Source organism: Muscardinus avellanarius, assembly GCF_963383645.1.
Source record: "Muscardinus avellanarius genome assembly, chromosome: 2".
NCBI classification, from domain to species: Eukaryota; Metazoa; Chordata; class Mammalia; order Rodentia; family Gliridae; genus Muscardinus; species Muscardinus avellanarius.
The window spans coordinates 128,840,338-128,865,730 of NC_137787.1; the positions used below are offsets into that span (position 1 = coordinate 128,840,338).

Consider the following 25,393-nt stretch of genomic DNA (forward strand, 5'->3'; position numbering starts at 1 on the left):
CCAAAACTCCTACAGGAGCCAAGCATGGCAGCACACAACCGTAATCCTAGTACTTGTGAGACTGAGACAGGGAGATCAGAGGTTCAAGGACAGCCTCAGCAGCCTGGCAAGACCCTGTTTCAAAGCAAAAAAGAAAAAGAAAAAGAATTGGGGGTGTAGCTCAAATATAGACGGTTTTTGGTTCAATCCCAAGTATCCCCCCCCCCCCCCACACACACACCTCCTACAGGGAAGATAATCATCTAGCAAAAGGGTTAAGTGAAGTAAGTGAGTGCCATCTACGATTACGGTCCTGTCAGGAGAGGCCGGGAGCCTTTGGGTCCCCGAGCAGGGGTGGGATCCGCATTGCAGGACAGTGAGGTGGCAATTGATCAACTGTGCTTAATGATTTGAAAGACACGTGACTGTGTTCTGAGAACTGGAAAGTAACTGCTGACAGTTTGCCTATCATCCATTAGGTGAAGTCAACATAGGTAAGCTGATTCAAGAATTAGTTAAGACAACGTTTGATATGAGGTAATATTGTTATCTTTCTAGATGAAAAACAAAGGGAAGTCTGTGATTGCACTTACATGGAGGTGAACCAAAAGAAGTGAGTAATATTCAGTTATTATATGAGCAGGATTGTATTTAGCTCTGTGTGTGTGTGTGTGTGTGTGTGTGTGTGTGTGTGTGAGCGTGTGTGTGTTACTGGGAATTGAATCTCGCTAAGTTACTAAGGCTGGCCACAAACCTGCTATCCTCCTGTCTCTGCCTCCCAAGTACTGAGGTTACAAGCATGTGCCACCACACCCTGTAGTAGAGTATCTTTTTTGCTGTAAAGTTCATCCTGGGGAAATACACCAGAACATTGCAGGAGGTTTTCCAGAAGGAATATGTCAAAGCATTCCTGAGGACCCTGGTTGCTTCCTGGTGGCAAGTCAGGCAACTGGGGTCTTCCAGAATATTGGAGCAATTCTCTACACATTTTGATGGCTCTTTAGAAATAAAGATAGAAGCCAGATGTGGTGGCGCATGCTTGTAATCCCTGCACTTGGGAGGCTGAAACGGGAGGCTGAGACAGGAGGATTGCACAGCTTTGAAGCCAGCCTCAGCTGCTTAGTGAGGCTCTCAGCAATTTAGTGAGACCTGTTTCCAAATAAAGTATAAAATAGGTCTGGGAGTATAACCCGGAGGTAGAAAAGCCCCTGGGTTCTACCCCCAGTACCACGAAAGAAAGAAAGAAAGAAAGAAAGAAAGAAAGAAAGAAAGAAAGAAAGAAAGAAAGAAAGAAAGAAAGAAAGAAAGAAAGATATAGATAGGTGATAGGTAGATAGATAGAAAGTGCTGCATCCTCCCCAAAATGCTTTATTAAGGAATGAATCAGAGACTGAAGCAATTAAATTCAACCACCATAAATCAAAGAACAAAAAGTCAGTAAGTTCCCTGCTGAACACTCTAAGGGTGACACAATGCTGGTTGAATCTATTTGTGTCCTTGCTTCCTGCCCCGCCATGCTCTTGGGACCAGGTAGACCTCTGAAAGCCAGGAAGCAACATCCATAGAACTAAGAAATGACGCGCTGTCCTGCTTCTGTTTTCTGGTCCTTTAAACACTGGTTAAAAACAACTCAAATTTATCAAATCATATTTCTGCTTTTTCTTCTAAACCATACTATGAATTCCACATCAAAAATTAAACAGATAAAAATCTCAAGTATTGAAATGTAAAATTATGTTTACTGTCCTAGGTACATCATAGCTGTTGGATGGGACAGAAGAATAAATGTGTATTTTGTAAGTGAAATGATATTTCAAGACTGTCCTTTAGGCTAGTGCCTCTCTCTCTCTCTCTCTCTCTCTCTCTCTCTCTCTCTCTCTCTCTCTCTCTCCCATCACACATGCTTGTAATCTCAGTACTTGGGAGGCTGAGACAGGAGGATCGCAAGTTCAAAATTAACCTTGGCAACTTAGTGAGGTACTCAACAACCTAGTGAGAGAGAACCTCTTTGCAAATAAGAAATAAAATTGGAAGCCGGACATGGTGGTACATGCTTGTAATCCCAGCATTTGGGAGGCTGAGACCATATGATCACAGTTCGCAGACAGCCTCAGCTACTTAGTGAGGCCATTTGCAACTCCAGGGAGATTTTGTTTCAAAAATAAAAAGACTAAAAAATAGGGCAGGGGGTATAGCTCGAAGGCACAATGCCCCTAAGTTCTATCCCTAGTACCAAAATAGAAAGAAAGAAAATTGGGATGGAGTGTAGCTTGGAGGTCGAATGTGTCTGGGTTTAATCCCCGGAACCCCCCAAAATAGATCTTGGAGTACCTTTGCTATATTGTACAAGTCAAGTTGTGATATGAATAGAACAATTCCTTCCCTTTATTCCTCTTTAAAAAATATTTTACCCCATTCTTTTCTTAGTTTTCTTCCCTGTGTGTGGTTTTTTTTTTTTTTTTTTTTTTTTTTGTGGTACTGAGGTTCCTGGAAGCCCTCCTATGTCTGGGCTACACTCCCATACCTATTTTTATTTGGAAACAGGGTCTCTTAAGCCAGAGAGGCTGACTTCGAACCTGCACGATCCGCCTGTCTCCACCTCCCAAGCGCGGGGATTACAAGCGTGCGCCACTGGCCCCTGTAGTTCTTTTTATAAGCAGAAACAATAGCTAAAAAAAAAAAGCTGTCAGAGCCACAGAGGGTATTCCTGGGAATCCAAGCCAGGCTGCACCTTGAACACCTTTTGTTCTCCACCATGAATCTCACATCTTGTCCAGTTTCTGCCTCCCGCCTTGTTGGCACTGGCTGGCGTGGTCCCTCCTCCCAGCCTCGGGGTCTCTGGCTATAATGCACACCCCTACACTCCCCAGGGTGGCGCAGTCTGCCATAATGTCCAGCCTTTAACTCCTTCCTTCTTCCTCCTGCCATATCTTTATGCATTAGTCTCTTTCTAACTGGAAAGAGGAAATGGACTGTCATCCATAGCAGCTCCTCAGAGACAATTCTGTTTTATGGCTTAGTGATGGGGAAAGAGATTAAGAGACAAGGGAAGCTGGATGTGCTGACTTCAGTTTTCAATCTACCTGTGGCATTTTATTTCCGCTGCTTGCTATGCTGGGTCGTCATGGCTTTCTGAATGTCTTTAAACACTGTAAGTTCTTTATTCATTTGAAAGTGCACTTTATTTCACAGCCTGAGCATTGCCTCCTCAGAATGACTTGAGAGATGACTTCCTGGGAAGTCTTGGCGTTGATTTGTCCTTTGGTATTACAGGTTCCCGGCTGATGGCTTCGGTTTTAGTGCCTGCCACAGCCATGCGTCTTATTATGAAGGCGAAGCTATGCACCCCATCTGAGAAGCGCTTGTCAGTTGACATATGATTTGCTGAAATGCAATCACCCAAACGTCAGAAGTGGATTGCTTTTTATTCCCACTGGCACTGAGGGAATTTGCTTTGACATTTCAAAACTCTGCATCACTGGCGGGTGAGGGGTAGGGTTATGAAATGTGCCAGCACCTTCTCTCTGACGTTGTGAGTGTGTTGGCAGCTCGTTTCGTTGCTTGTACAACATGTCCTTTTCGGCTCTGGATACAGGATGCCCCACGTGACTTCCAGCATTTCTCGAGGCCACAGCCACGCTGGCAGGATGACCTGGTGAGCTCGGGTCCACTGTCTGGCTCTCAGTCCAACAGCAGCACATGATTAAGGGTCTCCTTCACTCCGAGGGCTCACCTGCATTTCCAGGACCTGCCTGGGTGCTCACAGCATCCTACAAGCTTCTGCTATGGCAGGATTCGTGGTTGGGGTCTATGTGGAGTCAGGAGCACAGAGATCCAGGCAGCCACTTCCTCTCCAGAAGGGATGATGGCCCATTTATGCTGGGGTGTGAAGCCAGAGGGGCAAAGTGCACACAGCTCTCCAGCAGAGAGTCCAGCAGGGATTCCAGAAGAGCAGGAGAGCAGTCAGGATGGGGTTGACACCATTTTCCTCAAAGAAGCAGCCACTTTACTGTGCTTGGTGGCCCAAACTGTATTCACTGTGCCATCCTTGGGCAGCCAGAGGCCCTGGGAGATGACATTCCTGCCATTCTGTGGCTTCTTAGGGGTCCAGAGCCAGGGCATTTATTTTGCTTCTTATTAGGATCCAGAATTCCCCAACTTTCTATAGCTTTCCAAGACCAAATGGCCTCCTTCAAAATTGTCCATATGCCAAGCCAGTAAGACAAGTATCAAAAAAGCAAGGCTGCTGTGCTCAGCTGTCTCCCACTACCCCACCTACCTTCCATCTCCTATAAATATTTCTCAAGGTACAAGTCACTAGAATACAAACTGCATGAAAAGACCTCATCTGTCTGTTCACTGTGGTCTTCCTGGGACCTAGCCCAGTACCTGGCTTATCATAGTTGCCCAATAAATATGTTCCATTCAGCATCCTCTGTTAAGGGCCTCTCGTGGACCACATATGTTTTGTTTGCTAAAGATGCAAGGATAAGCAAAGGGAGGCACAGTCCTTGCCTTCATAATACTTACAGTTTAGTGAATACTGGGTGAAAAAAAAAACAAAGTTATGACAAAAAAAATTCCCCAAGGAATCCACAGCCACTTCCAGAGCAAAAGTTATGCAGGAGTCAGTGAGGCACATAGTCATCCAGCCTTCCATTCATTCTCACGTATTTCTTGCACAGTTACTTAGCATTGTCCCCAGTGGCTAGGCACAGAAGGTGTAAACATGAGTAAAACATGATTCTCAGCCTCAAGAGTCTCACAGACTAGTGAGAAGACAAGCAACCAAGAAATAATAATATGCAGTGCAACAGATGACATAATAACGTATAAAACGCTGGAGCAACACAGCAGTTTGCTCTACCATCATGTGGGATATTAAAAGCTCACTAGGGTTTTCCCACAAGGGCAAGGCAGTCTAGATAAGGGAAGAGGAATTCATGACAAACCTGGAAGCATAGACGCACGCTATTTGGGAGGACCATGGCAAGTTTGAGGGGCCCAGTGCATTGGGTACAGGATGAAAATGAGGCCAGAAAATTAAATGAGAGTCTGAGAGATATACTACCGTGTTATCTTGGACTGCTTGGGCACCTTAACAAAGTGTCACAGACTGGGTGGCAGAATGTGTTCCTCACATTTCTCCTTCAGTCTGGAGGCTGGAGGTCCAACATCATGCCAACATGGTGGGTTCTGGTGACGGCTCTCTTCCTGGCTTGCCGACATCTGCCTTCTCACTGCGTCTCACATGGCAGAGGGTGAGCTGTATGTTCTTTTATGGACACTTCCTGTTCTTTTATGAACACTGATCCCGTCATAGGGACTTTACCCTCCTGACCTCACCTAACTAACCCCAATCATCCTCCAAAGGCACCATGTCCAAATACTATGTGCATTTTAGGGAGGACACAAGCATTAAGACACAAACATATATGAACTTTATTCTTCAGACGGGAGGGCGGTGGAAGGAGGAGCCTAGACCTAAGGACTCACAAATCATTCATTGGAAAGAGATGACCATTGGCCTCCTCTTTTCCAACACCTTCTCAGCTGTGTTCAAGGAGAAGGGGCATCTTGGGTGATGATAGACAGGTTCTCAAGGGATACTCTGTGACAAGTACATGAGGTCAAGGATGGAAGAAAACCTTGATAGAGCCAAGAGAAGCCAATTCCCCACAATGAGAGATGAGATGCTCATGGCCGGACACCATGAACTTTGTAGCACTGGTCCTCAAACATCCACATTAGGTTTTTCTATCTCTTAAGGTTGCATATCCAAAGCTCCTGCTCTGTGGGAAGCAGATGGTCTTAGTTCCTAGCAGCGTATGTAAGCCACAGTTAGGGAAAGACAGGAGCCCTGTAGGACCAGAGTCACAGTTTGCCCTACCCTGGAATGCAGACCTCCAGTTGTTGGGAATCCAGACACCCTAGGCCAGTACTAGAGTTCTCTGGTTCCATTCCATCAACATTTCAGGCTCAATGAGGGCACCTTGTCAGAATCAGCTTGACAGCATGATGGTGAGGCAGCTGCCACAAGTAGCACTTCCCTGGGAAAGGGAAAACCTAAGAAGTGATAAAACTGACCTGAGGAGATGCAACACCTCTCTGGCTGGCCTGGAGGCAGGTTCCTACCAAGGGATGGAGGTTCCAGGTGAGCCCTTGGTGTGGGCAACCGCACCAGGAAGAAGCCCCCTGCAACCTCTGTCTTTGGGACCAGATGGAGGAAAGCCTGCAGGAGTGACTTGCCACTTGACTCCTAAGCCCTGCCCTTCTCTTTGTTTCCCAGAACCATGGGCACAAGGAGGACATCCTCTGTGTGGCTCAGTGCCCACCTTCTCTTCTGGCCACCTCCAGTTACGATGGGGAGATTATCGTGTGGAATGTCATCTCGGGCCACATGTACTGCAGGCTGAACACTCCCAGCCCCTCGGATCACAGAGAAGGTAGGTGAGGGTGGACCCTGCAGCCAATCTTCACAGGTCCCACGGAAAACCTGGTGAGATTTCCAAAGCTGGATGGGAGCTGAAGATTTCACCTATCTCAGCTCATATCTCTGGGCACCTGCCCATCAATGGCAGCCCATGACCCCAGAGCCCTTTGCTCATCCTCTGTCAACCTGAAGGATACTCAGCCCAACTGAGCCCCTTGGGCTTTGTTGGTGCAGCTCTTAATTTAACTCTTTTCTATCACCAATCACCACGAGCTTCTTCTACCCAGTTAGCAAGCCTGCTCCCCCAGCCCAGCACAGATAGCATCCCCTTGACACCTCCTCCAACAGCAAGTCTCTATACCATCATGTCTTTAGCCTCCTCCAGTGGCCATGACCCTATACACCCCACCTGGGTCTGTCCTTACTGGTTGCATATTGTGCTACAAAACTTTCCCCTACCCTCACACTGTGTCTCTCTAATTTTTATTTCTTCATACCACTCTTAAGTCTCAGTCTCTCTTCCTCCTCCTCCTCTTCCTCCTCCTCCTCCTCCTCCTCCTCTTCCTCCTCCTCCTCCTCCTTCTCTCCATATATATAAAATTTCTCTCTCAATATATTCATGGCTTCTTCCATTGATTTATTCATACAAAAAAGAGTACTTTCTATGGTCCAAGGACAGTGCTAAGTGTTGGAGCTGAGGCTGGTGGTCACACTCCTCTCCAAGTTCTGAGCCATTTCATAAATGCATATGGGAAACAGATGGAAGACTGATATTGATGAGTTTCATTGCTGACTGTGCAGGATGGGAAACTGGCTAGACCCCACATCTGAGTGGGCTTTCTTCCTACCACTCCACCCACCTCCAGTCTGCCCATCCTTTCCAGTCTGCAGACAACCCCCTGCCATGGAGCCCCAACAGAGGACATACAGGAGTTGGACATTTTTGCATAAAATTAGAAAATTCTTGCATATCCTGAGGCCCATTAAATCCTTAGAAATCTTAGAAAAAAAGCCATGAGCCCCACATTAGGATCCCCTGCTTTAGGCATTTAACAAACGACTCAGTAGTTAAAAAAAAAAAAAAGTCTAACGAGTCATTCAATCAGAAAATATCTTTAAACTGGTCCCATGGGCACAACCCTGTGGGAGATGAATAGTAGGCAAAGGTGCGAGGCCTGATGTTGCCCTCAAGGGACTTTTGGTCTCAATCCAGAGAAAGATGTGCATGCCAACAGGGAAAACAGCGGCAGAGCCATGGTCCACCTCAGTGCTGACTGGGACTCAACCAGAGATGGTGATTAGGCCGAAAACTCTGAAGACCAAGGGGTTAAAAACAAATTGTTACCTGTAGATTTAGCCTCAAGTACATATAGGTAAGAAAGATTATTTTATGAAGCTCTTTCTGAGAGTGTCTACAAGCTTTTAAACCCTTTGGAGAAAAAAGTGGTGGTATTTCCTTATGAAGGTTTATTTTCACACCCATTAGAGTGAGAATAAAGTAACTGGCCTTCCAGCCCTGTTTGCAGCAGCATTAATGGCTCAAAATTATGTGCCTGTGTGGAGGTTTTAGAAATGCTTCTTCGGCTCCAAAAATGAAAAGGCAGACATCACCGTGAATAACTCACACTTCCGCAGTGCAAAAATGAAATAGGACTAGGTGGAAGTTTCACGTCCTTCCAGGAAAGAGCAATCCTGGCTCTTCTTAAAGGTCGATCCAAAACACACGGGACTGGAGGAGGCGCCACATTCTTAGTTGGAAAAGAATCAGAACAGCTCTCTGAAGTCATTCTCAGGAAAGAGCAGAGGGGGACAGGGAAAAGCCTTGTGAGCAGAAGACAGGAGTGCCTGCCAGCTTCCCAACCCTGATCTCCATTCTTCCTCATCATGGAGATTGTTGCTTCTTCCCCCACATGAAAGAGAAAGAACTTGAGTGTGGAAGAGAGAAATCAAGAGCTTTTAACCAGGCTAGCATCCAGGAAATCTGTGAGTTCACACTGAGACGAAGGCATTTTCATCTCTGAAAGCAGCGTAACAGTATTTGTTGGGTACCTCTTATCTGTCAGTCATTTTCCAATGGACTTTTAATATTTTATCGCGTTTAGCGCTCACCTGACCCTGTAAGACAGATGCTGTGGTACTCCATTCCGTCAATGAGAAAGCTGAGGCTGAAGAGTAAAGTAACGACAGTCGTAAGGGCTGCCATTTGTTGAGTGACTTTGTGCCAGGCCCCTCAGGTCATGACAGCGTCACAGCAACATCATGGAGCACCATTCATATAGGGTCTCAGCTGATCCATTTTGAAACTGTGTGCAATAGGTCAAGGCCACATCACAGCTGAGGACAACTGAGGTTTGGGAATGAAATACTCCCCCAGACCCTTTCTGGTGATGAGGAAGCCCACAAAGCTGCCCATTCCTCTTCGTGCTTCTGCAAGCTTTCCAGTACCAGTGTGGACAGGTAAGGGGTGTGCCTTTGCTGCACCTCCTGCTCTTTGACTTCTCCCCCAACTTTGGCCCCAAGTCCAATACTCCAGGAGCCCAGTAATGTAAAGCTTAGCCCAAATCTCCAGCCATGTCTTCTAAGCGTTAGGAATGAGATTGGGGCCATCTGCTTCTGAGAAGACTCAGCCCCTTAGAGACAACCACAAAAGGCCAAGCCAAGGGCATGGGCTTTAGAACTTCAGAATGTTAGAACTTTTTGAACATCTGAGTCTCAACTGAAACTCCTGCATTAGTAGCCATGTGGCTTTGGGCACATCATCGTTCTTTCTGAACAGTGAGCCTACCTAGAAACATGACTCTGAAATATGTTCATGCTGAAAAAGGACCTCACTCAAGGCCTGGCTCCTAGGACATATTCCTGAGTGGACAGTTCTGATTGTGGTCACCATCCACTGGAAGGCAGGGCCACGGTTCCTGAGTATACATTCCGGGGCTAAACCCAGTCAGGCCAAAATAACTATGTTAAAGGATTAACAACCAAAGTCATGAAGTGGACATGGAGCATGGCTTCCTGGATGAACTACAGCACCAATCTCATCACTGATAAAATGATTGTCTTAGCCTGTTTAGGCTGCTCTACCAAAATACCATGAACTGGATAGCTCTTTTGTTGTTGTTGTTGTTGTTGTTGTACTGGGTTTCCTGGAAGCCCTTCTACCTCTGGGCTACACTCCCAGACCTATTTTATATTTTTTTTATTTGGAAACAGAGTCTCTTAATCCAGTGAGGCTGGCTCCAAACCAGTGCAATCCTCCTGTCTCTGCCTCCCAAGCGAGGGATTTACAAGTGTGAGCTACCACACCTGGTGAACTGGATAGCTCTTAATGATATATTTTTCTCACAGCTCTAGAAGTCCTAGATCAAGGCACCAGGACGGTCAGGTTCTGGTGAAGGCTTTCTTCTGAGAAACAAACTGCTAACTTTGTGTGTCCTCATGTGAGGAAAGAGAGCAAAAGAGCTCTCTGGGGTCCCTTTTATAAATACATTAACCCTGTGCATTTAGACTTCATTTTTATGACCTTGTTGCCTCCCAAAGACTCTACCACTAAAGAGCATTATATTGAGGATTAGAGTTTTAGCATATGAATATTGAGAGGGATGCAAACCTTCAGGGCAGAGCCCCTTATTCAGCTGTTCATTCCCCCAGAAGCATAGTGGCATACCTCCAGTGTCCCCAGAGAGGGAGTGCTCTTCATCCAAGTTCCCTATATGCAAGTAGCAACATTGTTTATGTCTCTTGTAGGTTTGGATCAAAGTAGGTTTGTAGGAAGTTGGTTCAACAGCAGATATTAAAGTTCTATGGTATTAATCACTCAGAGAAGACTAAGGATAAGGAGATAAAGACAGATGTGACCCCATGTGGGATGGTGCCTAAAGCACAACCTGTGACTGGAAGATGGGGGGCAGCGGTGCCGGGTTAGGTACTCAGGACTTGGCTGCATTGTGGAGGTCTAGGCCTGAGACCTCCCTCCCAAGAGTCCAGAGCAAACAGGGTTTCCCAGAGATGCCGTCTCTGACCGGGCCCCCTGCTGCTTGGGCCAAGGGCAGTTGCTCATTTTGGGGGTAGGTAGGTCTTTGGATCTCAGCTTCCTCTGTCCACCACATTCAGCACAATGCCTCGTCCCTAAGACATGCATAGACATAGATGGAAAACAAATGCGTGAAGGAACATCTTATGTCTTAAGTAAATCTCTTAACCTGTCTAAATTTCTATCTCCTGTTCCAACAACAGGAGTGCCAATCCATCGCCATGTCTATGAAAGTCTGTGGTTACCGGGAAAAGTACCACAAAGGTTCATCAGTATTATTCCAAGCCACAAAGCTCTCCCTCATCCCTAGGCACAGACCGAAGTGTTTCCCGCCTCGCCTTTCTGAAGACCCGGGCGGCCAAGTTGGACCCAGTGGCCGCTTCCCTCATCGCCAACGGGCCGGAAGGTGAGGTCAGAGCTCTGCATTGGGCAGCACCCCTCATTTCTATGACAAGGCTGTTTCAGGCCCAGGCTGGGCAAGGAAGGGTCCTGAAGCTTCACTACCACCCTGTGTTCTCTGCTGATTCCCCAGTGGCCTTATTTGCTCTTTAGAGCCCAGGCTAACACCCAGGTGCTGGGCTTTATCCCTAGCCCTCCTGGGAGACTTTCACCCCAATCCACCTCCTTCCCTGGCTGAGGGAGAGGCTGAGCCCCAGGCCATCTGCAGGGGAGGAGCATGAGACCAGAGGATGCCATTTAATCAGGTTAAATAAATACAAACAGAACCTTGCAGGGGAAGCCGCCAGGGACAGGAAGCCAGACAGGGAAGTCAAAAGAAGACCGACAAAGAACTATGAACAGAGAGCTGGCAGGGCCTCAGAGATCAGCCACAGGGCCTGCTCACTTTATGAAGGAAGAAATGGGGCCTAGAGAACAGACTTCTGGGTCCAGACCTCTTCCTAATGAGGTAGGTGACATTAACCAAGCAACATGATTCCAATATAACAGTGGGCTCCAGTGAGGCTCCAAAGCCCTGGGATTTTAAGTACAACTGCAAGTTCAAAACAGCCACCTGTGCTGCTCTGAGGCTGGGGGCTGCTCAGAACTGTCTGCATTTGCTCCCAGAGTATTTGATTGTTTATGTCTTGCAAGCACCCAGCCCCAAAGCTGCAGGCCTTATGGGCACCTGGGGACCTTGAATGCCCCCTCTCTCCACCGTCTTTTCTGGGCATGCATTGCCTCTGTCTTACCTGAGGGAGCCCAGGCTCCCCTTCTTCTCTGGGAGAAAAAGAGGAGGATCCCACCGTCTGTGACCCAGTGAGCTCCCGAGAGGAGTGACAGGAGTGAGGTCTCCATAAAGGGTGACCACTTGCACACCCATTTATAAACCATAGGCAAGAATTGTTACCCAAAGACCAAGCAGAATCCTCAGGACTATATAAGTTCCATGGTGTCTTTAAATAAATGTGTGCACACACATGGACACACACACACACACACATACACACACACCCCAAACTGAAAGATATTAATTACCACTATATCACAAATCTATACTTTTCTCCACAGCCAAAGCTGGAGTTCTCCTCTGTCAGGAAGGCTGCCCCAGTTAGTTCAGAAAGGAGAGGCTGCTGCATCATCAAAAGGAGAATCCACAAAGAAATATCCCTTCCCTAATACACACTGTTCATTTTCACAGATCACAAAGCTGGGCGTGGTGGTGCACGCCTATAAACCCAGTACTCAAGAGGCTGAGATGGGAGGATGGCAGATTGGAGGACAGCCTCAATAAGTAGTGAGACACTCAACACCCTAGTGAGGCCCTGTTTCAAAATAAAAAGGGCTAGAGTGTAGCTTGGAGATAGAATGCCCCTGAGTTCAATCCCCAGTGCTACACACACACACACACACACACACACACACACACACACACACACCAAACAAATAAATAAATAAAACAGACACTACCCTCTCCGGTTGCGAGACTGCAGGGGCTCAGCAAAGGCTCAGAGACTCAGCCCTGGCTGGGCTCAGGTGCTGGGCAAAGAGCAAAGGATCCCTTCTGACTGCTGCCCTTCCCTCCAGGTTCTGTCACCTTCTGGAGGCTGTTTGGCGAGGCTGGCCTCCTTGCACACTTCACTCCTGTAAGTTGAGCAGTCAGCTGGATAACTTCCCATCTGAGAACTTGATTTTTTGGTTTTGTTTTGTTGTCATGACTCTAGACTGACTAATGGAGCAGCTCTGCCCTCCCCAAGCTATTTATCTTCACGACTTTGCTGAAGAGCTGACATAGTCAGAATGACTAGTCGTTAGCATCAGGGAGCACAGCATTTCACTTGCCATTGTGTGCAGACCTATTTAATGGCGTGTGTGTGTGTGTGTGTGTGTGTGTGTGTGTGTGTCTCAGTCCAGGAGAAGAGCCCAGGTCAGCAGCATCGCTGTGGCAGCAGGAGATGCCCTCGCCTACCTGGCTGACCAGCAAGGCTTCGTGCATGTTTTTGAAGTCAAGGAATATGGCCTGCAGGGACCAGAGCTGAAGCCCCCCAAGAGTAAGCATGGAGTTCTTCACACTAAACACCATGATGAGCACAGAGGTGGTTTGGTGCAATATTATGGCTGGCAAAATTAAATTGTACCTGGCAGGGAGGATTCTCTTAAAATCCTTTGAAAATTTATGTACAGAAACATTTTAATAAAAATATTCAATGTTGATAGGGATGCAGAAAAATGGGCAAATGTACAGTCTTAAATAGAGGGTAAATTGCTAAATGGTAACTGAAGAGCAATAGATGATAGATGATAGATAGAGATAGATGATAGAGATAGATGATAGATTAGATAGATATAGATAAATAGAGGATAGATTTAAGAGGAAATTTTACTCTAAGATTTGGCTGAAAGAAATAAGAAATGTGTACAAGATTTAATTAAAATATTGTATATCATTACATTGTAAGAAAGACAAAGGAAAATAAAGACAACCTATATGTCCAGTATAAGGGGAGTTGATTGAACACATGATGGTATGGTATGGTACATTGGAGTATTATTTAGTCATTAACTTATGATGGTAAATATGAAAATGTATTCAAAGGAAAATATTCATAATAAATTTGTAAATGAAAAGTTAGATCACAAAATAATAATACATAACAAGTCTATCTTTATTAAAACAAAGAAGTATATGAAGCTTAGAAATCTGGAAAGATATAAACCAAGTTTTTAACAAATGTTGCCTCTTTATAGAAGAAGTTATGAATATTTTTTATTTTCTTCTTTTTGAAAAGCTTCTTAAATTTTTCTGTATATGTATTGCTTTGTTAGTAACAAAAATATGTTTAAGATTTTAAAACCCTTTCATACTATAAAACTATTCATGTTTAGAAAAAAAATCAAACAGTCTGAAGTAATGGAAAATGAAGTTGTTTTGCTAATCTCTCCTACCTTTGCTAACTTCCATTTCTATTCCTTAGTAAGAACATTAATAGATTTTAATTTCCTTCCACAAGATTTGTATATGAGTAAACATAGGCACATACACACCCAATACATAATTTTTAGAACTTAGTGTTTTCTGTATCTAGACAATTTTCCAAATAAGTATTTCTTGTTCTATCTTCATTTTCAAATAGTCATATAAATTCCATCAAATATATTTCTTTTTTTGTGTGTATGTATGTGGTACTAGGTATGTGAGCCCAGGAGCATTTTACCTCTGAGCTACACCTCCATACGCCCTATTTTATTTTTATTTTTTAAATCGTATTATTTTATTTTAAATTTTTATTTATTTATTTATTTATTTATTTATTTATTTATTTTAATCTGGGGGAATTCTACCTCTGATGTACACTTCCAGCTTTATTTTATTTTTTATTTTGAAACAGGATTTCACTAGGTTCATGAGAATCTTACTATTTGCTGAGGCTTTCCTTGAATCTATGATCTTCCTGACTCAGCCTCCCAAGAACTGGGACTACAAGTGTATAGCACCATGCCCAGTTTATTTTTTATTTTGAAACAGAGTGTTACTAAGCTGCAAAGGGCCTCACTAGATTACTGGCTGGCTGTTAACCTCCCATCCTTAGTTTTAGTCTCCCAAGTACTAGGATTATAAGCCTACACCACCATGCCTGGCTCACAAAATATATTTCTTGAAAACCAGTTTAAAGGTAAGTAAGCACATACTCTCATTCCCTATTTCCTGTTCTTCTATAGAAGTTTAAGTAGAAAAGTTTTTTTTTAATCCAGACTTATAAATAATCTGCTTTGTATCAGGCTTTATTACAAGTACTAGTAGGGTGTTAGCTTTTCATTACTGTAACAAATATCTAAGACAATCAACTTTAAAAAAGGAAAGGTTTTAGCCGGGCGTGGTGGCGCACGCTTGTAATCCCTGTGCTTGGGAGGCAGAGACAGGAGGATCGCGCAGGTTTGAAGCCAGCCTCATGCGCTGACTTAGGGGACCCTGTTTCTAAATAAAAAAAATATAAAATAGGTCTGGGAGTGTAACCCGGAGGTAGAAGGGCTTCCAGGAACCCCAGTACCACCCGCCCCCCAAAAAAAGGAAAGGTTTCTTTTCTCTCTTTGCTTACAGTTTTGGAGCTTTCCATCCACAACCCACCTGGTTGCTGCGGGCCTATGGTGGCACACTGTGGCAGCCACGCGTGGTGGAGCGAAGTCATTCAGGAATTGGGGGGAAAGAAGAGAAACAGACCAGTGTCCCCAAATCTCTTTTGAGGGAATGCTCCCCACGTGACCGAAAACCTCCCACTAAGCCCCACTTCTTAAAGTTTCCACCACCTCCTGAGAGCATCAAGTTAAGGACTAAGGCCTTTGGAGGATTCCCGATCCAAGTGTAGCTTTTACTGGGCTGTTTTAAGTGTCATTTCTAGGGCTGGAGATGTAGCTCAGTGGTAGAGTGCTTGTCTGGTATGTGAGAGTCCTAGGGTTTGATTCTCCAGTACTGCAATCACTTTATATTATTTGTTTATCCCTGCCTACTCACCAAACCCTAAGCACATCATATAGCCTAGAGGTCTTGTGCAGACCCCAAACCTTCAGAGGTGGCAGGGACCCAACACCTAGTAGGTGCTTGATGATCACTTGTGGAATTAATGCAGCAAGACCCATTGACTTGCCACACTAGTACGTCTCTGCTGCTGGACACACATCGAGATCTGACCGGTCCTGTCTTGCTTAGACATGCTTTTTCTTTAAATCTAGATGTGAACTTCTGGAGGGCCCATGTCAGTGTGGTGACATCGTGAGTACCATCCTCTTGAGTGTGCAAGAATTTGTAAAAGAATGAAAATGTTTTTATTATAATCAAATCAATCTTCTCAAAAGCCCTCTGAGTGGCACAAAAGAGAAAAACAATATTTCAGTTGTGCTATTGATGAAAACAAGACATATATTGACCACGCAGAACTAAAGGAAGAGATGGAAAAATCTCCATTTTTCTTATAAATGAATGCTTGTTTTATTTAAATTGAGTTGGTTTTCAGTGCAAATTCATAAGCGTAATAGGCTTAAGATATTTTATTGGGGTTGAAAGGAGTCAGTGTCAATGGAGAGACACAGACTCTTGCTAGATGGTTATTTCCAACCTCTTGCTCTTTGGCTCAGACTGATCTTCCACAAGGTGGATTCCAGTATATCTTGTTTGATATGTCTGCAGCTGGGGAATTAGGAGGGAGCGTGGAATGGGAAGATACAGGGGAAAGATGGCTCCCAGAAGATTTCAGAGACAAACCTGACTTCCATGTCCCAACTTTAATTCAAGAAGTACTGAAATATATAATTTTTTTTTTTTTTTTGGGTGGTGGTACTGGAGGTGGAACCCAGAGGCTTTCTACCTCCGGGCTATACTCCCAGACCTATTTTATATTTTATTTGGAAACAGGGTCTCACTAAGTTGCTGAGAGCTTCACTAAGTAGCTGAGGCTGGCTTCGAACCTGCGCAATCTTCCTATCTCAGCCTCCCAAGCGCGGGGATTACAAACGTGCGCCACCACGCCCGGCAACCCATGTCCCTTTCACATGTGAGCAACCTTGAGGAACTTCTTCTCCCCTTTTACCTCATTAGTTTGGAGCTGATAGAGGATGAAAATATTCTGCTGTCATCCTCCCTTGACCGCACCGTGCGCCTGTGGAGCAAGGATGGGGCGTACATAGGTAGGGAACATCCACCTGGCCTCCACTACTGCCCAGTGCAAGGTCCAAAATGTACCCTCTGTTGGGCCATGAATTCTCTAAGGTAAATTGTATTAATCTGCCAGGGCTGCCATAACAGAATGCCATAGGCAGGGAGCTTAATGAACAGAAATTTCTTTTTTCTCTGTTCTGGAGGTTGAAAGTCCAAGATGAGGCTCCCAGCATGGTCAGATTTTGGTGAGGGCCTCTCCTGGCTTTCAGAGAGCACAAATATCTCTTATTATAAGGCACTAACCCTATTCAATCAGGGACCGACTCTTATGACCTAATCTATCTGTAATTACCCCTGTAATGGCCTTATCTCCAAGTAGAGTAACATTGGAGTAGCATTGGGGTTGGGGCTTAAACGTATGAATTTGGGGAGTCCGTAGCATAAAGTCAGCTTATTTTTCTCAAAATTAGAAAAATCTAAATGTTCTTCAATACATTTGAACCTAAAGAACTCAGTGGGACTGAGGGCAGTGAGATTGGTAAGGAACGGCCTTGTCATGAGGGCTGCATGATTCAGAACTGGGACCATCTGTGTGGCAGCTGAAGGCCTGGCCTGCATGGACCGAGGTGAGCGGGATAGCCTGACCTGCTGCCTAGGGGGATTGTAGACCAGTTTTCTGTAGATTATGTTTCCTGAAACAGTTCTGGAATTATTTTGAATCCATCTTGCAAGTTCTTAGAATGTTACTGAGTAACCTATGCACCCACATGATGCGTTGTGTAGGAGGTATTCTAGACTTCCATCTCCAAGGCCAATTCCCCTGACACTGTTTTCTATGGAACTATAGGAGAATAAGATAGCTTGACCAGAGTGGCTTCCCCAGGATTAAGGGACCTACTGGCCATGCCATCAGTACACTTTGCTCTGGTTAAAGATGGGTTACCTTTCTCTCATACACACATTCTTTTTTAAATTAATTTCTCTTCTTCCAGGGACCTTTGGGCAGAGTAGCCCCTGGGATATTTTTACTTCTGCTTCCTGGAGCCACCCAAGAGTCCCCTATGAGATTCTGACAGATCCCCAGAGTATGCCTGCCCACCCAGTGCTGGAAGGAGATGCTCCCACTGGGCGTACAGTGGGAAGAAAAGAGCAGGGCAACCTGGTGGAGGAAAAGCCCCTTGCTGAGGTTGGTACAGGCACACGCAGGTCACCTGTGTTGACTTTGAAGCTTCCAGGGGGATCAGCATGGAATACAATGGAAGTCTGGGAATCAGGGCCCAGCCTAGGAATGCAGCTGTGAAAGTGTGTTTCCTCCATCCTGAGCTTTTGGGCTGACCAGGACCAGGAAGAAGGTCATCTCTGCCTATCTGTGGGGTGGTAGGAACTATCTCCCAGCATTTTTCTTCTTGGGACCAACAAAAACCAGCTGCCCTGGCCTTGGAACACAAGGAGATTCGGTACCATGCTCAGTCTGTTGTTACATCTGACCCTGCACGTCCAGCCCACAGCACACACTATTCTGAGATGCATTTCAAAGCAGGGCCTCCTCACTAGGCAGGGTGGCTTATACCTGTCATCCCAATACTTGGGAGGCTGAGACAGGAGGAGAACAGATTAGAGAAGTCAGCAATTTAACAAGACCCTGCTTCAAAATAAAAAATAAAAAAGGGTGGGGTGTGACTCAGAGGTAGAATGCCCTTGGATCCAATCCTAATACAAAAAAAAAAAAAAAGCAAGGCCTCCTAAGAAGTCAAAGGAAGAAAAGATGGCTTAATGCCCAAGCCTATGAGAGTCAGTCAGAGCAAGAGATTTGGAAAGAGCCCTGGTCGATGCAGTCTTGGTTTAGAGCTCCGTGAAATATATGGATTTCCAAGAAATGCTTGCCCTTTAATAAATTGAAAAGAAGGTCATTTCATGAGCTATTGCTCGCCAGCTATGTCACAACTCAAAGCAGGACACTGCTTTGCCAGCCAAGCCATGTGTCATAGGCTTTTCCTTGGCAGCTGCGTGGAATACTGATCACAGAGTATAACCTAGTCGCTGACTCTGGCTCTGAGACCCAAAGATGTTCAAAATAGAAAATCAAGGAACTGGGCAAGCACAGATCAGGACAGGCTCAGTCTGGTCTGAAGCCTCCCTGGTAGCTCCCTGGAGGCTCAGAATGTGCCATGTGGCCCTGTTGGCTGACTCAGAAACACAGTAATTTTGGGGAGAAAATAATATAGGGAGAAAACAAATGCCTTCATTAATTTTGATAGGCCTGCAATTTGGAAAACAAAAGCTCAGGGGGAAGTGGGAAGAGAGGAAGGAAAGGAGCAGAGCGCTTGTGCTGAGGGAGTCGAAGCCTTTGTGGTTGCATTTTGTGCTCTAAGGCAGAACTAAGAAAAGCAGACTGCAGGCTCCAGTGCAGGTGGGCAGGGGGAGCTCAGGAGGGCAGGGCTGGAGGAAAATGAGAGAAAGGGCAGGGGAGAGAGAGAGGGAGGAGGAGGGGAGGAAAGTAGTCCAACAAGATCAGTATCCTATCGTACATAGGATGCTTGCTCCCTAAGGGTGGGAGAGGCTGGGCAGAGCTTTCATGAGTGACCTTGATCTTGTATAAGAAAACCACAGGGTAATTCTGTGCTTATTATTCTGCCCTGTTTGACAGCAGAGACCTCAGAAAACAGCCTAAATTCTTTCCAAGAAAAATACATAGAAAACAAGAACCCGAACCCTTATGTAGTATATCTGGGCCAGTCGATGAGATTTCAACTATAAAATTACAGTTGTAAAATGTGTCACCACCATTTACCAGTTAGGATTTCTTGAGTTATATCCTCAAGTTCACCTTAATTCGCGTGGGATCTCTCCCAGCAACCAATTCTGCAGAGCTGTAAAACGGGGGTGGGATTAGATGATCTCTAAGTTTCATTCCAGCCCCCCAATTGTATGTTTCTCTGTCTGTTTCACAAACCTGATGCTCTGATTGGACTCTGGATGTCAGTAGTGAGTCTTTCAGGACACCAGCAGATAAAACACAAGCACGGCTGAAAGCTAAAATAAGCTGACTGGATACAGAAAAGCATTCACCTGGAAAATAACACACTGAGCTGGCAGTTGGAAAATCAAGTAAAAGCTCAGGGAGAAATGCTCTTGTTATCTACCGATGCAGTCAGCTTGAATTTTGTTCTAACACAGAAAACCCAATGGGTGTTCCTTGTTCCCCATTACCAGTGTGATCATGAGTTCCTCTTCTCATATCTGTTCCTTCTTCTTCCAGCCTGAAAAGACCTCCAAACTTCCCTCTCCAGAAGGTTCTATCATTGAAGTGGAGATGAAAGGAGGCTTAAAGCGATGGCCTGCATTTTGCCGTGGCAGGTCAGTCTGAAAGAAGCGCCCAGGTCCAAGAGGGTCCTCCTGAAATAGCGCAGCCTTCTGACTAAGACGTGCCAGGCTGTCCTGTCATCTGTATGTGCCACTTGTCCCTAAGGTACCCAGCCTGTGAGTGTACCTGAGGTCACAACTCAGGTCTCACCAGTCAAATGTCCTGCCTGCATAATTCAAGACCCTCCACAGCACCCCCAGTTTTGTCTGGTTATACATGTGGTCAAGAGACATGGTTCACAAGGCATGGTGGTGCACGCCTGTAATCCCAGTACATGGGAGGCCAAGACAGGAGGCTCTCAGGTTCAAGGACAGTCTCAGGAACTTAATAAGAACCTCAGCTACTTAGTGAGACCCTGTTTCAAAAAAAAGAGGGGGGAAGGATGTAGCTTGGAGATAAAATGCCTGGATTCAATCTTCAGTACCAGAGAGAGACAGACAGAGAGACAGAGAGAGTTCACTGGGCCTGATGACTCATGCCTATAGTCCTGATACTTGGGAGGCCAAGACTGGAGGATTACAGATTCAAGGCCACCCTTAGCAATTTAGCAAGGCTCTTAGCAAGTTAGTGAAACACTGTTCCAAAATAAAAAGTAAAATAGGGCTGGGGCATAACTTGGAGGAAGAATGCCCCTGAGCTCAATCCATAGTAACTCCTCTGAGAGAGAGAGAGAGAGAGAGAGAGAGAGAGAGAGAGAGAGAGAGAGAGAGAGAGAGAACTACTCTAAGTAGTTCAATGTGATTGAAGCAGAGTTAGTTTCAGGGTGGGAATGGCAGCACCAAGAAGGGGAGATTTTTCAGGACAGAAATAGGTGACTTCCTAAAGTGATTAGAAATGGGCAGGAAGATAGCATGCTCAAGGACAGCCTCAGCAACTTAGAAAGATCCTGTTTCAAGATATAAAGGGCTGCCGGGCGTGGTGGCACACGCTTGTAATCCCCTCGCTTGGGAGGCAGAGACAGGAGGATCGCGCAGTTTCGAAGCCAGCCGCGCGCGCTGGCTTAGGAGACCCTGTTTCCAAAATGAAAATGTAAAAAATAGGTCTGGGAGTGTAGCCCGGAGGTAGAAGGGCTTCTAGGAACCCCAGTACCCCCCCCAAAAAAAATAAAGATATAAAGGGCTGGGAGTATAGCTCAGAGGTAGAATGCCTCTGAATTCAATCCCCAGTACTATCCCACCTCCCAAAATAAATAAAAATAAAGGACCAGGAGGAAGAAAAGAGCCAGAGACAGAGGTCTCTGGGGTCACCAGAGACTGCATATGTTTTTGCTCATGGAAACATGCTGGGTTGCTCCATTTGGGGTTTTGGTTAAAGCAAGGGGCAGCAGTCAGCCCTAGTTTATCAGAGAATTCACACACTTCCTTGTTTCTTTTCCACCAGGCGGCTGCCAGAACAAAACATGCCTTGCCAGAAAGCGCCTGAGCCAGGGTGGCCCAGCATCTACCAGACTCTCCGGTGCCATGAGGTCACCTGCCCGTCGGCTCCTGGGGAGAAGCCAGATCTGTCTATCATCAGCCCGGACTTTACTGTAAATTTTCTTAGGCAGGAAAGAGAAGGGAGTGGAGCTGTCTAGAAGGAACACCAGGGCCACAGCGGCTTCCTCAGCTGAGTTCTCAGAGACTCAGCTGCTGGGTTCTGTTTTTTATTTCTTTTTGGCAAATTCTTCTTCCCTGTATGATCAAAAGGTCTGACTGTGATTAAGCTTTGCCCAAGAGGAGCAGAGAAGAACAATACAAGAGATAATTTCAGCCAACATGGGCTTCTTCCCAAAGCAATTAGAGCTTGAATTTAAGAGAAGAAATCGGATTTAAGGTTTTTTTCCCCTCCTCAGAGGCCAACATTTCATTGAGTGGAGGAAGCCCACAGCTGATTGCTGCAGCCAGTGGCTCCCAAAGCAGCCCTCCTCCATAACCTCAAATACTGACAACATCTGCCTACAAGTGGGCCAGGGACAGTGGGAGAGAAACTGAGGCTTTGGGCTAAAAATAGCTGAAAAACTGTGGGTTTGGGAGTTTACTTTGTGCCACGTAGACCCTGTCTAAGAGCTTAGATGCATTCTCTCATGTATTCCTAACTCCTATTAATAGATTTTATCATCCATCTTATGAACAAGGAAACTGAGGTTCCAAGCAGTTAAATGACTCACTGATGCTTTAAAATGACACAGGAGAATCCAGAGTGAATGCTCTTAAATGCCCACAATGCTAGCTTTCAGCCTGGGAATAAAATCAGATGGCCAACAGCCTCTTCTTTCCCAAGGGCATCCTCAGAGGTCACAGCAGTGGACCAGAGCTGCCGGGGACTGGTGCGTGCTATGCTTACCTCTTCACCAACATCATTTAATTTCCACAGCAAGCAAGAGAACAGGTGTACCCTATGTGACAGATGAGAAAAACTGACCCTCAGGGACATTAAGTGTTTTTGCCTAAAATTACACAGACAAAAAAAAAATTCAAATCTCAATTTGACCTAAACACTGAGCTATAAGCCTCTACTTCTAATTCAAAACTGTTGTTTTTGCAAGTGAAGACTTTATGGTATAAAAAATCCAAGACTTCAAAACTAGGAAGTCTCTTGGCCCTTCTGGTCCAGTGCTTCTTAATACCTACCTACTCCTCAGTGCACACTGAGGTCCTTGTGGTGGGAGGAAGCAGAACATGCTGTAAGCCAGGGCACATTTGCCTTGGAATTATGAGGACACTGAGGATTCAGATCCACACTGGCCTTCTGGGGCCTTCTGGTGTGTCTGGGTAGGAGGATAGAACAGTCTGCATTTGTTGAATATTTATTGAACAGTTTGTTACCTTTTAAATACTGGGCCTCCACTTATACCCGGCCTTGAAAGTCTTGGGGGTGAGCCTAGCCCTGCTTCTCTTCACCACTCAGATTCCTCCAATTCCTCACTCCAGGGCCCCCATGACTTCCATCTCTCTTGAAAGACCACCCCCTTGCAAAGAATCCTGGCTTCTCAACAGGCACGTGTTATGAGCCCCCAGTGACACTCCCGCGTGATGACTTTCAGCAAGTGTCTGTTTCCAGCGGTCTGAGTGACACGCTGCCCCACTTCATGGTTAGGTTCCCCATTGTCCCCCAGGATTTGTCTGACTCAACCAGCTGGGAACCCAGCCCCTGGCACCTCCAGCTGGGTGCTCACAGGGTGCCTGTGCACATCAGCGAGGACATGTGATTACCTGCAAGGAAGCTCAAGCTAAGCAAGCCCAGGCAAAATGGGAAATGTACTGGCTCAGAGAATTGAAGGAAAACCTGTCACCTGGGACACAAGACCCATCCAGACTATCTTTCCACCTGTCGTCTCGTGCTGTGTGTGCTCTCGCTCGCTCACTCTTTCTCTTCCCAAACCAGTTCTCTCCACAGTACAGGACACAAGGCCACAACCATGGTGCCGGTGTCAGCTTTTGCTCCACAGAGAGACTGAGTGCGTGTAGGTTCCAAGTCCCTAGCCAAAAGACTTGCTGGTCTATCTCAGGCCAGTAACTGAGGGCTGGGGGGCTGGCTCCTTAAAAATGACTGCCCTTATCAAGGGCGATGGTGCACACTTGTAATCCCAGTATTAGGGAAGCTGAGAGTGGAGGATTGAAGGTTCAAGGCCAGCCTCAGCAACCTAGTAAAATTCTTAGCAATTGAATGAGACCCTGTTTCAAAAAGTAAAAAGGGCTGGGGGTGTATCTTGGAAGTAAAATGTCTCCCAGTTTTCAGTCCCCAGTAACACACACACACAGACATATGACTGCCCTCAAAGAGCCTAAGAGATGTGGAGACCACGATGTTACTGGGAAAAGAGGATGGTGGGTACACAGACAATCCTTTTCATGTCCTGAGGCTAGACAGCTGAGCTCCATTGCCACAAGATTATCAGACTATGCCCCCCTCCATCCCCTCCTTTTCTTTCTTTCTTTACTCATATGGTTTGGATATGGTTTGAGTATGTACACTAATGGTTCATCTGTTGAAATTTAATCCCTATTATAAAGTGGTAAGAGGATAGAAACTGAGTTCAACTAGGGTGTTTAGATGTGAGGCTTTAAGGGAGATGATTAGGATGCAATAAATTTATTAGGGCAGAAATCCCATGATTGGATTCTGATAGCTTTGTAAGAGGAGAGAACAAGACCAGAACACACACACACACACACACACACACACACACACACACACACACACACACTCTATCTTTTGCCATGCCCTGCACCACCGTGGAATTCTGCCAGCAAGAAGGCTGCCACCAGACACAGCCTCAGAACCATGAGCCCAAATAAGTATTTTCTTTATTACTTACCCAGTCTGCAGTATTGTTATTAGAAGATATATTTCTTTCCTTCTTTTTTTCCTTCCTTCCTTTCCTTTTTCCTCCCTCCCTCGCTCTTTTCCTCCCTCCCATCTGGCTTGGATTTGAGTCCTGGCTTCCCTCCTTTCTGCTGAATCTGGGCTCCAGAGATCTGGCCCCAGTACTGCCGCCAACTTGCTGATGGGCTGAGCACACCACTTTGTTCCTCGAGCCTTAATTTCTTCAGCCATTAAAGGGGGACGTGTTCTGCTACCAATCTTCATGCCTGCTAAACAGTCGCTTAACTCCCCCACCCCACTTCTCATTAACCCCTAGCCTGCAGGTTTCTCTGCTTGCCGAAGCACTGTCCTTTGAAATCCTTACTTGTGCCCCATGGTATGGAGAGCTCTGTTCTGGCCACAGCCGGCTATTCTAATATCTTCAGCTGAGAGAGCTGTGTGGATGCCATTTTGCAGAGGGCATTGTCCCTCCAACTGGTCCCTTGAGGGAGCCAGTGGGGTTCAAAACAAGCCCCACCTCTATAAACCATGCCACGCAGAATTCTAGGTACCACCAGATGCAGGTTACGATTGGCCTGGCCTTGAAAGAAGAAAATGGGGCCATGTAGTGAAATGCCTGACATCTTCCTCTTTCTGCCCCCCTTCCACTCCCTCCTACAACCTCCCAGCTGCCACCATCCTGCTTTCTCACCCGCCCTCATGTCCATCAAAACAGGCCAGGGACAAGGTCCAACCATTACCCTTAGTTCCCTGAATCAAACTGGGGTGAGTGGGTAGGAGTGGGGGTCTCTGGAGAGATGAGTTTGAGATCTACTGGATTAAGGATATTTCAGTGGGTTTATTTGCCTCAGTACTTCTCTAAACTCTTTATGTCTTCAAGTACCTGGGAAACCATCAGAAAAGGAACACTTTCCCTAACTTATTTGGCCAGAAAACCCAGGGTGCGCCTTGTGGGATTAGGAACACACCAAGGAACACACTTTCAGAAACACTGTCAAAGCGAGGCTGCCTGTGCTCAGGTGCTTCCACTCAGCCCTTGCATGCTGTCTTTTATAATTGTCGACTTATTTTCCTTTAAGTTTATGATTAAATTACTCCTCTAGATTTTTCCAGTGGGTCTCGGAGGCCAGCAAAAGTTTGTTATTTTGTTTTGTTTTGGTGGTGCTGGGGGTGGAACCCAGGGACTTTTCTACC

General features: G+C 45.8%; 1 protein-coding gene across 1 annotated transcript in view; it reads left to right on the top strand.

Moving 5' to 3' along the window:
* Window positions 1-23,081, top strand: part of LOC308258810 (cilia- and flagella-associated protein 337-like) — a gene marked incomplete at both ends in the record, with an annotated part of 68,947 nt that extends 45,866 nt beyond the window's left edge. The window contains 13 exons of the mRNA XM_080689435.1: window positions 538-592; window positions 1,730-1,775; window positions 3,575-3,634; window positions 6,269-6,425; window positions 10,753-10,848; window positions 12,468-12,526; window positions 12,790-12,931; window positions 15,609-15,648; window positions 16,471-16,559; window positions 17,523-17,716; window positions 19,790-19,887; window positions 21,275-21,422; window positions 22,917-23,081. Of these exons, the coding sequence (XP_080545561.1) occupies window positions 538-592; window positions 1,730-1,775; window positions 3,575-3,634; window positions 6,269-6,425; window positions 10,753-10,848; window positions 12,468-12,526; window positions 12,790-12,931; window positions 15,609-15,648; window positions 16,471-16,559; window positions 17,523-17,716; window positions 19,790-19,887; window positions 21,275-21,422; window positions 22,917-23,081 (1,349 nt within the window). The remainder of the gene's footprint in view (window positions 1-537; window positions 593-1,729; window positions 1,776-3,574; window positions 3,635-6,268; window positions 6,426-10,752; window positions 10,849-12,467; window positions 12,527-12,789; window positions 12,932-15,608; window positions 15,649-16,470; window positions 16,560-17,522; window positions 17,717-19,789; window positions 19,888-21,274; window positions 21,423-22,916) is intronic.
* Window positions 23,082-25,393: the final 2,312 nt, after the last annotated feature.